This window comes from Ursus americanus, chromosome 13 (assembly GCF_024610735.1).
Source record: "Ursus americanus isolate L20-20 chromosome 13, mUrsAme1.1.p, whole genome shotgun sequence".
NCBI classification, from domain to species: domain Eukaryota; kingdom Metazoa; phylum Chordata; class Mammalia; order Carnivora; family Ursidae; genus Ursus; species Ursus americanus.
The window spans coordinates 15,732,533-15,748,855 of record NC_142139.1 but is presented as its reverse complement, the minus strand read 5'-3'; the positions used below and the strand labels follow the sequence as shown (position 1 = coordinate 15,748,855).

At 34.1% G+C, this 16,323-nt stretch overlaps 1 protein-coding gene across 9 annotated transcripts in view; it reads right to left on the bottom strand.

The window, feature by feature from the left end:
- The window catches only part of BLTP1 (bridge-like lipid transfer protein family member 1), a 194,488-nt gene that overhangs the window by 166,398 nt on the left and 11,767 nt on the right, over nt 1-16,323 (bottom strand). For all 9 annotated transcript variants that reach the window (XR_015726479.1, XM_045799043.2, XM_045799042.2 and 6 more), the window contains 4 exons: nt 10,611-10,740; nt 7,554-7,670; nt 6,488-6,566; nt 5,355-5,419 (listed from right to left, as the gene is read on the bottom strand). Coding sequence is in view for 8 of the 9 variants with exons in the window: in XM_045799043.2 (XP_045654999.2) it covers nt 5,355-5,419; nt 6,488-6,566; nt 7,554-7,670; nt 10,611-10,707 (358 nt within the window). In the remaining variant the exon portion in view is untranslated. The remainder of the gene's footprint in view (nt 1-5,354; nt 5,420-6,487; nt 6,567-7,553; nt 7,671-10,610; nt 10,741-16,323) is intronic.

The following is a 16,323-nucleotide window of genomic DNA, read 5'->3' as shown; positions in this document are numbered from 1 at the left end:
ACAGCTAATTGAGACTTCTTGTTTTCCAAAGGGAAATTAGGAAAAAGGCACTTATTTAATTATGTAATTGGGACACATGCTATTTGTAGTAAGAAAGCTAAAGTGCAAAGTGCTGCCAAGGCCTTGTAATACTTGGAATCAATACTTAGTACAAAGACAAAATAGTCTACTGACCTTTTAAATTGTTAAGGGATTTTTATTTCCTGTATTTAACAAACAAGATTTAGATGCTACGAATTTAGATTACTAGATTATATTAGGCTAAAACTTCTAAATGACAAAATAACAGAAAGGGACATACTTTACCATCATCCTTTCACTTCTTAGAAATGTAAGAACTTCTCTAGATAAGAAAGATGCATGCCTAGTTATTTAGATTGGTATTCATTTAAACACTGTATCATCACATATTGAGGTAATTGGTCCTGCTACTTATTTTCCAAAAGAATGGCTTAAAATCAACTATCCTAAAAACCAAAATAAACGTTTTTGATGGATATCCTCATTAATTGGTCTCTGGCCAACAATCACCTACAGCAGATCACTAATTTCATGACCTAGGGAATATTTTACAACAAATTCTATGTTAAACAAATTAGATGTTTTTCCTTTTTTTCCCCTAAAGATTAAACTGAACAACTGACAACTCTAAATCTCTCCTGGATTAAATTATCCCAACCAAGCTCAATGGCACAGAATTTGAGCACTTCAACACTCCTCTTTTCTCCTAATAAAATAGTTCTAAAGCTTTCTCATGAAAATCTTAGCCTTACCCCAGACAGACCTTAGCCTATCTCTTTGGATGGCTAGCGGCCATTATCTTTTCAGGCACACGTTCCAATTAGGCTTCCAAATTTTCCAACAAGAAATGTCAACCATCTCCACTTCTTGCTCAGTTAACTGTCAAAGTACACAATCTGGATCTGACCTTAATCAGTAAGAAATAATATCTAGACTGTAAGGTCTCATTAGTGAATGTAATTCACTAAATTAATATATATTCCATAATATTATCCAACTTTTTACCAAAAGCTTAGTTTGCAGACTACTCATTCTTCTATGTGCTATATATTCTAAATTCTACCTCTGAATCATGCTAGACTAATAATGTATTTAGACCAAACCGCTTATTCCTGCATTACTATTTGGCATTTTCTTTCCTTTGGAAAGGTGTGACTGTGAGCATCTTAAGAATGTCATCCTCTGTAACAGAGAATTTCTTTTAAAAGCACATGGAAGAGAAACTTCTTTGGCCCTCGCCAAAGCTGTGCTCTTCTTGATGAGCACATAGATTTAAATGTTAAAATGTAGGAAAAACTATTAGCAAATAAGTAGAATTGCAAATGTGATACTAATAAAGTCTACCAACTTTTAACATCATTGTAAAATGAGGTGTGGAATCTTTTCTATTTCAAGCACTGGCACACAAAAAAATAAGACAAAATAATTTAGATATTCTTATGTATTAAGACATAAAATACCCAAAAATTATATTTCTGTTTTACATCATGGCCAATGACAAAGAAAGCTGAGACATGGTAATACGCTAACATTCCCTCCACCTGCTGACAAAATCCTACCCACTGTCATCAGTGATCGGTAAAGTGAATGCAAAATATCTGTTAAATAAGCTAAAGATTTTTATGAAAAGCTACCTCTTTGGGTCAGTTACTCTTTTTTTTTTTTTTTTAAGATTTTATTTATTTATTTGACAGAGATAGAGACAGCCAGCGAGAGAGGGAACACAAGCAGGGGGAGTGGAAGAGGAAGAAGCAGGCTCATAGCGGAGGAGCCTGATGTAGGGCTCGATCCCATAACGCCGGGATCACGCCCTGAGCCGACGGCAGACGCTTAACCACTGTGCCACCCAGGCGCCCCGGGTCAGTTACTCTTGACCTTATCTATGTATTTTGGTGAAAACCAATCCACTTTGAGAAGATGAAATACTTCATGATAGAATGAAGTAATTATTTTATTAAAAAAAAAAGCCATAAACAATTTAGATGGTGTGCCTCATGTCTAAGAAAATTCTAAAGTGGGCAATCCAATTAGGATTAACCTTAAAACTTGCAGTTGCCTCTGGATACTGCAAATTATCATATTCCTTCCTCCCATAAGCTGTCATCAGTGTTTATATAAAAGAATTTCCAAGAACCTACTTGGCCACATTTGACAAGCCTGTTTTATATACAAGGAACACTAGACTGGAAGTTTTCACTCTGGCTTTACCATTTACTAATAACAGTAATTTCTGTTTTTCCATCTGCAAATTGAGGATTTTTTAGAACATTAGCTGTTTCCAAATTGATAACAGATTTTGAGAAAATCAGTTGTTTCCTAATTCTTTAGAATCCTGGGGTAAAGAACATGGGGTCAGGGGAAGAGGGATGTTGGGTCAAACGGGCCTCCTCAACTCATATCCCTATAGTTTCATTGGTTCACAAGAACATCTTAAAACACTGAAAAGAATTTAGAATAAAATTTCTAATATAAATATAAATACAAATATACAAAAAGGCATTTTCAAAAATATAAACAAGGAGAACTTCTGTCTCAGCTCTGCTGCAATCTCATTAACAATAAAGCTTAATGTTAACTAAATGTGGGGGGAAAAACTAAACTGAGATTAAGTCAAAAGAGCACATCATCTAATGAATACACTGCAAGATTAACAGTCCTAAAGTAAATTTATCTCTAAGGGACAAACCAAAAGACTTTACAAACCAAATCAGAGGCAGAAATACTGGGCCTGCTCAAAGTTAAGTCAGTGTGTCAAAAGCTGGGACTGAATTCAAAAGAACTTGGCTCTTAAGAATGAGTACTAGCCATCTCTGAAGTACAAGTAGGATATCTTCACTTAAATGCCACCTTTAGGGCATATAGTCAAATAAAATATCAAAAATAATCAGGAATATTATCCCCACAAAATTTAAGGTGGATAATAGTGTAGGAAAGTGACTCAAAATTTTGAATATATTTACATTTGACGAAAGTCAAAACTTAAAAGATTTCCAGTACACTAACATATTGACTATCTAAAGAATATTTTTTTCCTGTGAAAATGCTTACAGCAATTGTTTGAAAAAAGAGGTAAAAAGGCAGTGTGAACAATGGATTTTCTAAAACCATAGACTAGAGACTTAATAACACACAGCTGTTCTGAATCACAGAAGACAGACTGAGAAAAGTCTATTCCAAACTACCAACAGAATACTTTTATCATATGAAATCCCTTAACCTCTGCTCAAAATTATCTGATAAACAACTCCAATTTTTAGAAAACTCTTTCCAGACATGAAATCTGCCCATTCTTTCTAGTCATTCTGATTTCATTAATTCTACAGATGCCAAATTGTCATCAATTTACGCCAGTCTTTTCAAGGAAAAGTACATGATGTATTATGTTAAAGGGGGAAAAGCTATGTGGGAGCAAGGAAATGACAGTTTAAAAAGACTAAATAATAATGAATAGTGAATTCAAAAGTAATTTAGGCTAGCTCAGTCTTGTGGTAAGTTTAAAAACTTTTGGAACTTTAAATCTATTTTCCCATAGAAGCAAAGTTATAAATGACAGCAAGATTCCTAAGTGAATCCACAAAAAAAAAAAAAAAAAAAAAAAAAAAAAAAAAAAAAAAAAAAAATTGGAAAGTTCCAAAGTTCTACAGACCCTAACCACCATTTCAGAATTTTAATGTGGGTGCCAGAAACACAGATAGTCCTAATAACTAAGAAAAGGTGGAAGAGTCACATCATTTTCTGACACTACTCTCCAATGCCCCATCTAAAATCTTCTGAAGTGGTAGTTACCAAAGTATGGTCTAGGGACCTTTGCAGGGATCTCAAGATCTGCTTCAGGGACCAAAAGGTCAAAACTATTTTAATACTATTATTATGTGAAGATGTTCAACTTTTTCTCATTCTCCCATGAGTGGACAGTGGAGTTTTTTTTTAAAGGCTGTATGATATATGGTACTTCAAAAGACTGAATATAAAAGCAGAAGTGAGAATCCAAGTATCTTCTATTAAGCCAGACATTAAAAAGATTTGCAAAATATAAAACAATGCCACTCTATTTGGTTTTCTTTTTGCTTTAGAAAAGTTACTTTTCATAAAGTACACTGTTTATTTTAATACATATGGGTTTATTATAGATTTTTTTTTAAAGATTTTATTTATTTATTCAACAGAGATAGAGACAGCCAGCGAGAGAGGGAACACAAGCAGGGGGAGTGGGAGAGGAAGAAGCAGGCTCATAGCGGAGGAGCCCGATGTGGGGCTCGATCCCATAACGCCGGGATCACGCCCTGAGCCGAAGGCAGACGCTTAACCGCTGTGCCACCCAGGCGCCCCTATTATAGATATTTTTAATGAAATAAAAAATATTTCTATAGTTACCAGGCTTAATTTTTTTAAGATTTTATTTATTTATTTGAGAGAGAGTGAGTGTGCGAGTGTGCATGGGGGGGCGGGGGGGGGGGCAAAAGGAGAGGGAGAGAGAGAATCCCAAGTAGGCTCCACACCCAGTATGGAACCCAACACAGGCTCAGTCCCATGACCTGAGATCATGACCTGAGCTGAAATCAAGAAGTCAGATGCCAAACCAACTGAGCTGCCCAGGCGCCCCCAGGCTTAATTTTGAATGAAGTACATATCAATATAAATTACATAAGTAAAAGCTCTTTGGAGTCTTCAGTAATTTAGAAGAATGTACAGTTCTTGAGATTGAAAAGTTTGAGAACCACTATTCTAGGCAGTAAAGTCAAGGTCTACATTCCTTGAAGTCAGTGGTATGATTAATGTCAAGTAGGAAGGTTAGGGGCACAGGTGCACTTATAGAGTTGTGAAATGAAGACCTTGGGAGAAAATTCTGAGGTGATAAAATTCTGATGATAAAAGCAGAACGGGTAAAGTCTAGAGCCTTCATTTCCTCTCTTCTATTCATCCTTAGCACAGTAGATAAATGACAATTAGTAGCAGTGTCAGGTAGCACTATGAATAAAGGCACAGAAGCTGAAAAGTAAGAAAAGTATCTTAGTAGAATGATTGAAGACTACTAGGAAGTCCATTTTAACCACAGAATGGGTTAGGTCCACAGATGTAATACAAGGTAAGGCTATGGGAGTAAGGGTCATACTGAGAATAAATAATATGCTTAAGTAAATAAATTTAACCAGGCAAGAGGAAAGCTGCTGAAAAATTTTCAGCCAACTGGTGATAAAATCAGAGTTTCTAAATGCCAAAGTTTTAAAAAATATTTTTATCTATTATAAAATGTGAAACATTTTAACATCCATAAATGAAAACACTGATTATATAATTAAAGATTTCAAATACATAAAAACATGAAGACTCACCATGTTGTTTCTGCTTTGGATTATACATTTTCCACCACCGAAAAATTATAAATCCATCCTGAATTCTATGCAAGACAAATTACAAAAATGAAAACTTCAGTAACAATTTATTCATTTAATATTATAGAAAGCAGGCAATTGATAATGAATATGAAAATACAGAAAATTCTCAACAGATCACTGGTATAGATAAATGCTTCATAATCTCCAGTTAAAAAAGGAAAAGAGAATTTAAATAGCTCTAAATTAGATTTTTCTACTTAGGTAAAATTTAATGAAGTGATAACAGAAAAACTTTTTTCTTTTATAAATGATATTTTTTAAATGGTGTAAAAACTCATAAACAAAAAGCCAAATCTTGAAAGAGGGACATTAGGATGCTAACAGAAAGATACCCCTTCATCTCTGTAATCATATATAACCTCATGCCTCAAAAGGATGAACTTACAGCCCTCACCTTTACTTTTTACTTTTCTTTTCAAAATAATTTTAGACGCACAAAGAAGTTGCCTCTACTGTTTCAAGTGAGGTATGCGTATTACCAAACCCTAGCACCTTTCAACTAATTTAAAACTTTCAAGTTCTAAGTAACAAATGTTAAGATAATCACAAAAATAGAGTAAACTTTTCTTTCAAGGCCTACAGAAGAAAGAACATATCAAACATATTGTCATTTCTATTATACTCAGATTTGTGTTTCTTCCTTACAGTAAAATTAAAGTAGCTAACAGATACTAAAAAATTCTTAAAACTTATTACCTATCATAAGGAGCTAATGGATGAGTTATCAGCATCCCTGATCCTTGTTTTATGTAACAAATGACCACCATGAATTGTACAAGAAAAATGGTCAGGTAATTTAATGGTTCATGTGTTCATCTAGGAATGAAATGAGATTATTCATTTCTTTAAGCTGCTATTTGATAAACTTTGTGCCAGGCTAAACCTTAGTTAAATTAATCTACTGATAAAAATATTTTTAAACATCAATTTGCCAGAATTTATTACAAAAAAATTATTTTTGATTTACGGCTTTATTTGAAAAACCAAATCATATTAAATAAAATATCATCAGAAAAAAATTTTACTATATTTCAAGTTTGCTTGAATTTTTTGTTTTTTGCTTTTTTTACCTAATAGACATGTCTTCTGTAATGTAATAAATTTCACGAACCATGACTTTTCCAGAAAGAACAGAGAAAGAGAAGGACCCTGTTGTAGGGGGGGAAAGAAAAGTGATTAATGGAATTGTTTTGATCCAGAGTGAGCACTTAAAGCTTAAAATAATCTTAGCATTCAATTTATTCAATAATTAAATGTTCTCTCTTGACTCCCTCCTGATACCCTTATAACCTTACTAATTTTCTATTGCTCTTTCCTGGAATATAACAAAAAGTACAATAAGTACCATCACTATGAACTGAGCTACTGAATAACCATATGAAGACACTGAATAGCTGCTTCGTATGAATAATTCCCTTAATTATGCAAAACTTTAAATAAAGCCCAGCACTGACTAATTCACCACTTTTCTCCATTAATTTGACTCCAGGAATCAGTCATTGCCTCAAATTAGTGGAAGGTGACTTATGTTTGAGAGAAATTTTATTTATGTTCTCTAAGAAGTACTCTAATGGAGGTTAGAATGGTTCTAGACAGTGACCTCTCACCCCTTTTCCCACTGGTTGAGGGCTTTCCGATGCCTAATGGTTCCAAACAGACCCTCATATCTGCAAACTTCCCACTTATGAGTAGTTGGAAACTTAAATTAACAATGCAGGCCACAAAATGAAATACACAAAATGATTCTAACTTACAGACTTTTTTAAGTATGGTTACTGAAAAAAAAAAAAACAGCAAAAACTTCATTGAGCGTTAGAAACTTTCCTTGGATAGTAGAATCCTGAGAAATCTCTATTTCCATATTTTATATGTGCCTATATTTTTCAAATTGTTTAAACGAGCATCTTTTATAAGAAAAAAAAATTCAAAAGTTACTATAGAAACACTTTAAGAAATAAGGTAAAGAACCTAACCAAGTGATAGAGTCAGAGTGCTGAATGAGAGAAATTCCAGTTAGGTTAACGTTCATGAAACAAAGGTAAATTTCTAAAGCTAGATTCACTTATAAAAAATAAATTTATAATATATATCTCAAGATTATGCAGAAGAAAAACATTCAGTGTCACACAAACTTACCAATATGGATATAGCCATGTTTGTATAATCTATTAAGAACCAATGTTAAAATAAGACCAACATTTCGAGAATTGTAATATGTGAGATATATAATCCATCCACAGGATAAAATGGTAGCTGTCGGGAGAAAAAAATGCAAAAGAATTTCACTATAAGTTTCCTTTACCATCACCTTAATACTCGGTAAAAATTTGTTAGTAAAAGTTCATTTATTACATTCAGAAATGACAGGATTTACTTCGATATGATAATATATCCTCTTACAATTTAATACTTGGATTTTTAATACCAAATGTTGATTCTACCTTATCCAACTTTCCTCATTTTTCTTTACTCATTAGCCAGAAAAGCACATATTTCAATCAGATCAATTAAAGAAATACTGCCAGGGGTGCCTGGGTGGCTCAGTCGGTTAAGCGTTTCCCTCTTAAGGCTCAGGTCATGATCTCAGGGTCGTGAGATTGAGTCTCACTTTGAACTCTATGATAGACATGGATCCTGCTTAAGATTCTCTCTCTCCCTCTCCCTCTGCTCCTCCTCCCGCTCCCCCCACCCTGATTTTCACACACGAAAGCGCACCCTCTCTCGAAAAAAAAAGAAAGAAAAAAATACTTTTTTTTTTTTCTGTTTCCTTTTTCACTGTTTTGTACTCTTTATTATTAAATGTATATAAAGATGTTCTGGAAGGAGAAAGCCCATGTTTCTGAATATTCTGAAAAATATCCACCTTTATCAGGCTAAAAGCTCATTCCCAAGCTATTTCCTAAAGGTTACAGTCATTTAAAAAGAAATAAAACCAATGATTTTTTAAATCAGAGGAAAGGTAGTTTTTTTTAATTAATAATTTCTACTTTTTAAAAAAATGGAAAGAAGTGATAATTTTACCCTACTTAACAGCATAGCTATATTAAACAGGCCATTTTATACTATTTTGCTATAATTGATAAGACAATAACCTACTTTTAAAGAATGCCAGTGAATATGCTACAGTAAATATTTCAGATTTGACTCATTTTTCATAAGAAGTGTATAGTCACCTATAGGATTCATAATATTTCCAAAAGAACCTAGTTTATGAATATACAAAAAATAAAACATAAGAAAGCACTTTTTGACAATAAATTTCCTTTTAGTTAAAAGTACAACTATTTTCTAAATTAGGACAAAGTAATGTAAAGCAATTAAATATGTACAATCATTTAGCAACATCACATTAAGTTCTTAATTTTTTAAAAAGTTATTTAATGTGGATAAAACAGTCACTGAGTCAAAATACATTTTCTCAGGGTAGCTTAGATTGACAGTAATAACTCTAATGTAGCAAGTGCTACGATTTGCCCACAAAAGTTATTTCTAGAACAATCTTTTGAAAAATTACTTGGATGATATGTCATTATTTTTGTCCTTGTAAACAGTGTTTTGGGTTTTTTTTTACTGAAGTATAGTTGACATGCAATGTTACATTAGTTTCACGTATACAACATAGTGATTTTAGTATGTCATTACATTTTAAATTTAAAGATATTTTGTGCTAATTTTTACTGTAAATCACTGTATCAAGAGCAGGTTATGGTGTGCCATTCAGAAAGGCAAGAGGCATTTGCTGAGAAAGTATGCTTCTAATATTATACAACCTGAGAATTGCGGCCTTTTCATTGCATCATTTTCCCCAATCCCCTTCATTGTCATAAGGCCACTTAGTAAAACAGCAAGAGTAAACACTCACTCAATGTTTTTCTGGCTGTTGCTGTTGTTTTGTCCTTAAGGAAAGGAGTTATATACAACAGAAAAAAGTCAGAAATTCTAGGTGATAAGAGACTGATAGAAAATAAGGAAGAATTCCACTGTTAATTAAACTAAAAGAGAATTTTCAATGCTGCTTTTATGAAATTCTATTTCATGTTAATGCCTTGCATTTCATCTCACTTTTCTGGGCTTTAATTAATGATAATTTGTACTAGATCACTTCTGTCAATTAGAAAAAAAGGAGAACTCAAAGTTTAAATGGTAATCCAATCCTACATACAAATCATGAATAATAACATTCCTTCTATACACACTTCACCACTACCCATTTCCTTATCACATATCCTGTGGTGTCATGAAAGAAGCATAAGCATACACTCAGAAAAAAAACAGCTATGTTACCTGTATATGTTATTTAATCCTATGGGCCTCAATTCCACAATTTAAAAGTCCGCTCCCTTCATAAGTTTGCTCTGATCATTGAGACAACATATGCAAAATGCCAATGATATGTGGCACACAGAAGATGTTCAATAAATATCATTACCCTCTCTTTCCCCTCTGAACCCATCTTACCCTTTCTATTTCCTCCTCTACCTTTCTAATTGTTATGCTGAAATTCAACTCAAATACTGTTATTCCACAAAAACTTCCTGGACAATAACAGCCTACAGTATTCTCTCCTTTCCTGATTATTATTTTGTATTTACCCCTCTTATTTGTTCATATTCATTCATTCACTCGTATTTCCTCCCTCTCTTTGCCACTGATTTACACTGTTTTGTATTATTTCTATGAACCTAGGAAACTTCTGGAATATTAGACAAAAAAAAAAAAATTGTACTGGCAAAGCCCAATGTTAAGTATGTAAGGAGTAAAGAGATGAGATTAATTAGGCATATACACTCTATTTTGCTATAAAGATATATTTACCATGGGAATTTATCACTTTTAAAATAAAACAAACGTGTGTGTGTGTGTGTGTGTGTGTGTGTGTGTGTGTGTGTTTATGTCTCGAGATGGGGGGGGGCAGTGAATGAGTGGACTTGAGAGAGGAAAGATAAGCTAAGAGCAATGTCTTTCTTCTCCCACCTCCCCTAAGTCAGACAACGAGGCAGCCTAAGAAAAAGAGCCCTCCAGAGCACTCACCAGAACAAATATTCACAGAAACACAGATTAAAACCCTTTTTGCAAAAAATAAACCAATGGTATTATAAGCATTTCAACTTCAGCTAACTACTGCTTAAAATTTGGCAGTTGTTAATCCATACATAACAAACAATAAAGTATAAGAAAATATATTCTACTTACCAACAAGGAGCCAAACAACATTGGAATTGTGTTCTGTAAGAAAATCTTCTAATTGAGTGATACTAGGAACAATACTCTCATTCTTCCTTTGATCCATTACTGAAGTTTTTCCAGACCAGCATGCAGTGGCCTAAGAGTTCAAAAGTTAAATTTAGAATCAGAGATTTGTTAAACTGCAAGGGATATTGTATAAGGAGGAAAAAAGGTGAATTTAATAAAAATGAAAGTTCATTAAACCCCATTCCAGTTCCTTCAATAAGAATGAAAAATATACAAACAGCAACAAAGCATGTCCATATTTCTATATAAAATGTAAGACTATGTATCACATTTTTAGTGTCCTGCTTTCACCATTCTAAGAATTGCATAGAGACCTGGGTTCAGTTACCAAACTCTGGTTCCAAATATGAGGGACATAATTACTAAATTTAATCAAAGACATTTATCTCAACAATAGAAGGAAGTATTAATGATCTGTATTAGACAAATTCATCTACACTCGTCTCAAAAGCTGCCACTAAGTGTTGTATTTACATATTAACTTATATTAGTCCTACTTAACCTCCAACAGCTCTTTTCCCATTGTTCCATGGGGAAACAATCTTCCTACTTAGGACTCACTCTGAGTTTGGACAGTAAGCAGATCTCCTCCTATCAGATGGTCAGGATGAATTACAATGATTACATGTCAAATTGTGACCAGACATGTGAAGAATGTATGTGTGTGTGAGTGTGTATATGTATATGCACTTCAGCCGGGTAAGTATGAATATTTAGATGTATTGAGAAAGAGTTAGATAAACTGAAAATGAGTAAAAAGTGAGGAATAAAAGTTCTTATTTTATGATTGAAGGAACAGGAAAATTATCCCTCTGTTAAAAATTATCCCTCATGTCGGGGCACCTGGGTGGCTCAGTCGGTTAAGTGTCTGCCTTCATCTCGGGTCACGATCCCAGGGTCCTGGGATCGAGCCCCGCATCGGGCTCCCTGCTCAGTGGGGAGTCTGCTTCTCCCTCTCCTTCTGTGTGTTCTCTCTCTCTTAAATAAATAAAGAAAATCTTTTTAAAAAAATTATCCCTCATGTTAATACAGCATTAACATGACTAACCCAACCTACCTATAACAAAATTATCTTGTGATAAATCAGGAAAAGGTAAAGCAAAACTAAACAACAACAACAACAAACAGCCTTAATCACAAAGAGAGCTACATGGTTAATGATCATTTAAGGCCAAATAATAGGTGATTTTACAGAAAACTAGAAAAACAGATTTTAAAACAGGAAGCATAAGTGAGGACAACTTTCTAGGTGAAATTCAGTACAGTTGACTTGTCAACTTCCTGAAAATGTTCTCACCAGAGAACCTATCTTACTCACCAGAGTCCTATCTTCAGAGGTCACAAAACAGGTTTAAAAAGTGGGTTAGGCAACATTGCCAGATTACAATGTTTCATATTTCTAAATTGTTGAAACGTTATCAATTCAGAGGCAAGTTAAACATCTCTTTAAAAAAAAATAAAGCTCAATAACAAAAGGTTTATTAGTAATAGTGATAGGGAAACCTAAGGGTAAAAGAACTAGGAAAAAAATTTAAATATTTTCATTTTTCAATAACCTTTTTCTTTCCTACAGTTTAGAAAATGAGTAAAAAATGTTCTCATAGTGAACAGGTTGGTAGTGACCCCGTGGGAGGTAGGGTACAAACTTCCAGCTATGAGATAATAAGTTCTGGGGATATAATGTACATCATGGTGACTACAGTTAACAATACTGTATTATATACTTGAAAGTTGCTAAGAGAATAGATCTGAAAAGTTCTCATCAGAAAAGTTATAACTATGTGAGGTGATGGCAGTTATTGTGGTAATCATTTTGCAGTATATATTTATATCAAACCATGTCATGCCTCTTAACTAGTATTATATGCTAACTATACCTCAAAACTAGAAAAAAGTGTTCTCATGCTTTTCAAAGCTTTGAAAAATCTGTCAACTGGCAACTTATAATTCGGGGGCTAACTTTACAACATGAGCTTTTCTTTCTTTCTTTTTTGTTTTAAACTAAAAATAAAATAAGATAAATACAAATTTTAAAAGGAAGAAAACACTGAAAAGGCTTATATTCAAAACCAAAAATAATAGCTTATCTGCTACAAAGTAACATCTGTGCCTATTTCATATTTATTGTTATGATTTTATAGTACACCCACACACCCCTGCTGATGAAAAGATCACCTACTAACTCCTGGGGATGTTTCATGAGAGATGTATCCTGGCATTCAGGTTTCCATATAAAAAGGTAATCTGTTTTGAGCCAAATCCAAGGGGAAGTGATCTATCCAACAAAAGGACCTAAAGATCTCATCCAAAATTTCTACCACTAACTTCTTTAACAACCCACAGCCAAAGAGAATAAGAAAGAGGGTGTTCAGGTTGCAAAGACAGAAAATTGCAGTATCACACAGATTTAACCAACACTTTTCCAATTATTAGTTAATGCAAAACCTTTAAGAGATATCAACAGATAAAGATTCAATAGTTAAAACATTTAGAGTAAGTACAGAAGTAAAGGCTAATACTTAATAAAGGCCCTAAGTAAGAAGGAGACATTCTGATGAAAAGGAAATAAGTCAAAGCAGCAATGGACACAGAGAATCCAGACTGAACTAGGGCTATATGCTTAGTCACACTAAGCATGGTACACCATGATACACCATGAATTCCTTAATGGAGAGGAACTAGACACTGATATAAGAACCTACTGCATATTCTTCATGAAGCAAATGATGGAATAACAAATTGGTTGTTTTCTCTTCCTCAATAGTTCAGTCTAAAATCCATAAGGTAAAGCACAGTGAGGTAAGTATCTGCATTTGGGGAAAAGACAGGAGTCTCAGTGGCATAGGGGGATATCAGAGTCCAATAATATTAAGTATCTATTTATGTGATGAAGAGGCTAGTGAAACACTGGCAGTGTTTCAGGGGATCAAAGCCACAGCAGGATGAGGAGAACATACTTGTAGGGAAGAGGTCAGGCACAGGGTGCTAGAGTCTGAGTAGAAGGAAGACAGCATCAATGGTAGGGGGAAGAGGCTGAAGAAGGAGACCAGCTTAAGGCATTGGAGCCCGAGCAGGGAGGTTGCCTGATGCAGGGTGTCAGAACCCAAGAGGGAGACATCAGACCCCACAGAGATAAATAGGGCTTCCATGCAGGAGGGCAATCTGGAGTAGTGTGTTGATGTGGGAGCAGGATAAGGAGGACACACACCTAGTAAAACAGCCCTTGCAGGGTACAGGGGAGGGGATCAATTAAGTAAATATATTAAGGATAATAAAAGTCAGTTTTCTCACTGTTGGAGGCTATATAAATGAAGAATATTAGAATTAATCTTGTGGTGTTTGATAAGAACTGGAGGTATAGATTTCAATGTAAGTGAAGATGGAAATAAATATGGCTACAAACACGTGTATGTATGTTAACACATATGCTCACTAAAAGGTCTGAGAGCAGCAGCACTGCAATTAAAATGAAGAGAACTTGCTCCTAAAAACCATTTTCTATCAAGAGGAAACAGGGCTCCTTGAAGAAATGGCTGATTCCACAAATAGAGCAAGGAAAGTCAAGATGAGCCATGATTTCCAGAATGGAAAGAAATACTTGAATGACAGAAACATGTCTAAAGGACACAGAAACCAGCTTGAAGAGGCTCCCAGTGGCAAAATCTGGGGCAATTTAAGCATCAAAATAAACTACAGTAATAGATTACAACCCATTTAATAAAAAGAACCTATGAGTCCATACCAACATAAATAATTAAATTTTGATAAGCAACAGGATTCTCATATCATCTCAAAATAACTCCCCTCAAAATAATTATTAATGACAAAGGGGGAAAGAGGAACTTTGTGAAATTTAATTAAGGATCAAAGAAAGTAAACACTATCAATATTAAGATAAATCAGAATTGTGCACTCCTTTTTTAAATTTTTTATTTGATTATAGTTGACACACAATGTCACGTTCACTTCAGGTGTACAACACAGTGGCTCCACTTCTCCAGGCCTTATGCTATGCTCACCACAAATGTAGCTACCGTCTTCATAGAAGAACACAGCCTCACTTCTATGATATTACCAGCAAAGATGCATAAACTGAACCTAATCTATGTGCCTCTCTCTTCTGATAAATTATGACCAAGAAAGATTTGTATCCACAATACTGGTGACAGTGCCTTGAACACAGCCACTGTTTTCAAGTATTACATCATTTTTAAATAGTATTTTTATCTAGTACATAAGAAAATAACACTGATCTACATGTTTCAACACAAGCTCTCTCAATATTTTCATGATTCATCCATATTCTCTTCATTTTTCCTGAAGTCCATCATTTTTACTTCAAAACTGCTGTCCACATTAGAATAGAAATTGTGGCAATTATTATTTTAGTGACATACAAAGAAAAGCATGAAAATGTGAAATAGTTCAAGCAAACACAGCACAAACCAGAGATTTATCAAAGTTCCTAATTAAATGGGCACTCATACATAGTTGATAGGCATAAACTATCTCTGGGAAGAATAATTTATCAGATACTATAAAAATGTGTATGTTTTAACTTGGATATATCAGTTCTAGGACTTTATCAGAAATACTCAGGCACCAAAAGATGTTTTTCAAGAACAATCACTGCAGCATTATATAATATACTGGGGAATTTGAAAAAAATGTCAATTAATAGGAAAACAGTTAAATAAATTATGGTATACTTTACTGGGAAATAATATGCAACCTTGGAAATGGCTCTATATGGGCCGATACCGAGAAATGTTCAGGAAATATGTAATATCAGCAGGGAAAAAGCGAATTGAGAAACAAAATGTATAGTATTCCACTTATGTTCAAAAGAAAAAAGACTATTATGTATGCTACATGTACACATCCTACATATACACAACATGTATACATGTTCACATACAGGAAGTGTGTGTGTGTCTGTGTAAACTTCTTTTAATTTGCAAAAACACTAGCAAAGCCATGAATGGTTACCTCTAGAGAGAGAAATGAGAAAGATTTGGGGGAAAGGAAAAGAATCAGTGAAGCAGGACTTTCACTTTTATTCTTGATACTTAGGTATTGCTTAAATGTTTTACAATTGGCATATAATACTTCCATAATTTAAAAAGAAAAAGGGAGAGTGGTGGCTGGAAGACAGGAAATGACAGGTTAGAAAGAGGCTCTTCTTACTCAAGCACATATCTCATGGCCTCTCCTTACAAATATGGCCAAGGAATAGGTGTCTCCCAACCCAAAAATAACAACTCAGTCATCTGTCATTCTACCATCATGTCTTTCTTCAGTTTTTAAATGCTTATCTTTTTAAAAAATTTAAATGCAAATACTAAGCAATATCAAACTCAAACTTTACCACATCAGAAAAATCAGTTAACGCCTTTGAAAGAATTACTTGATTTGATAGCCTTGAATGTAAAAATGGAAGGAAGAATAGCTATACTGTTCTAGAAAAGGGCAGCAGGTAAGCTGCCATCAAGGAAGGTAAAGAACACTAAAAGGAAAGAGATTGGGCAAGGGAGAAGGAGGAGACAGTTATCAAAGAAAAACAGTAAAATCAAAAGAGCCTAGAAAAGGAGCACCTGGGTGGCTCAATCAGTTAAGTGTCTGGCTCTTCACCTTGGCTCAGGTCATGATCTCA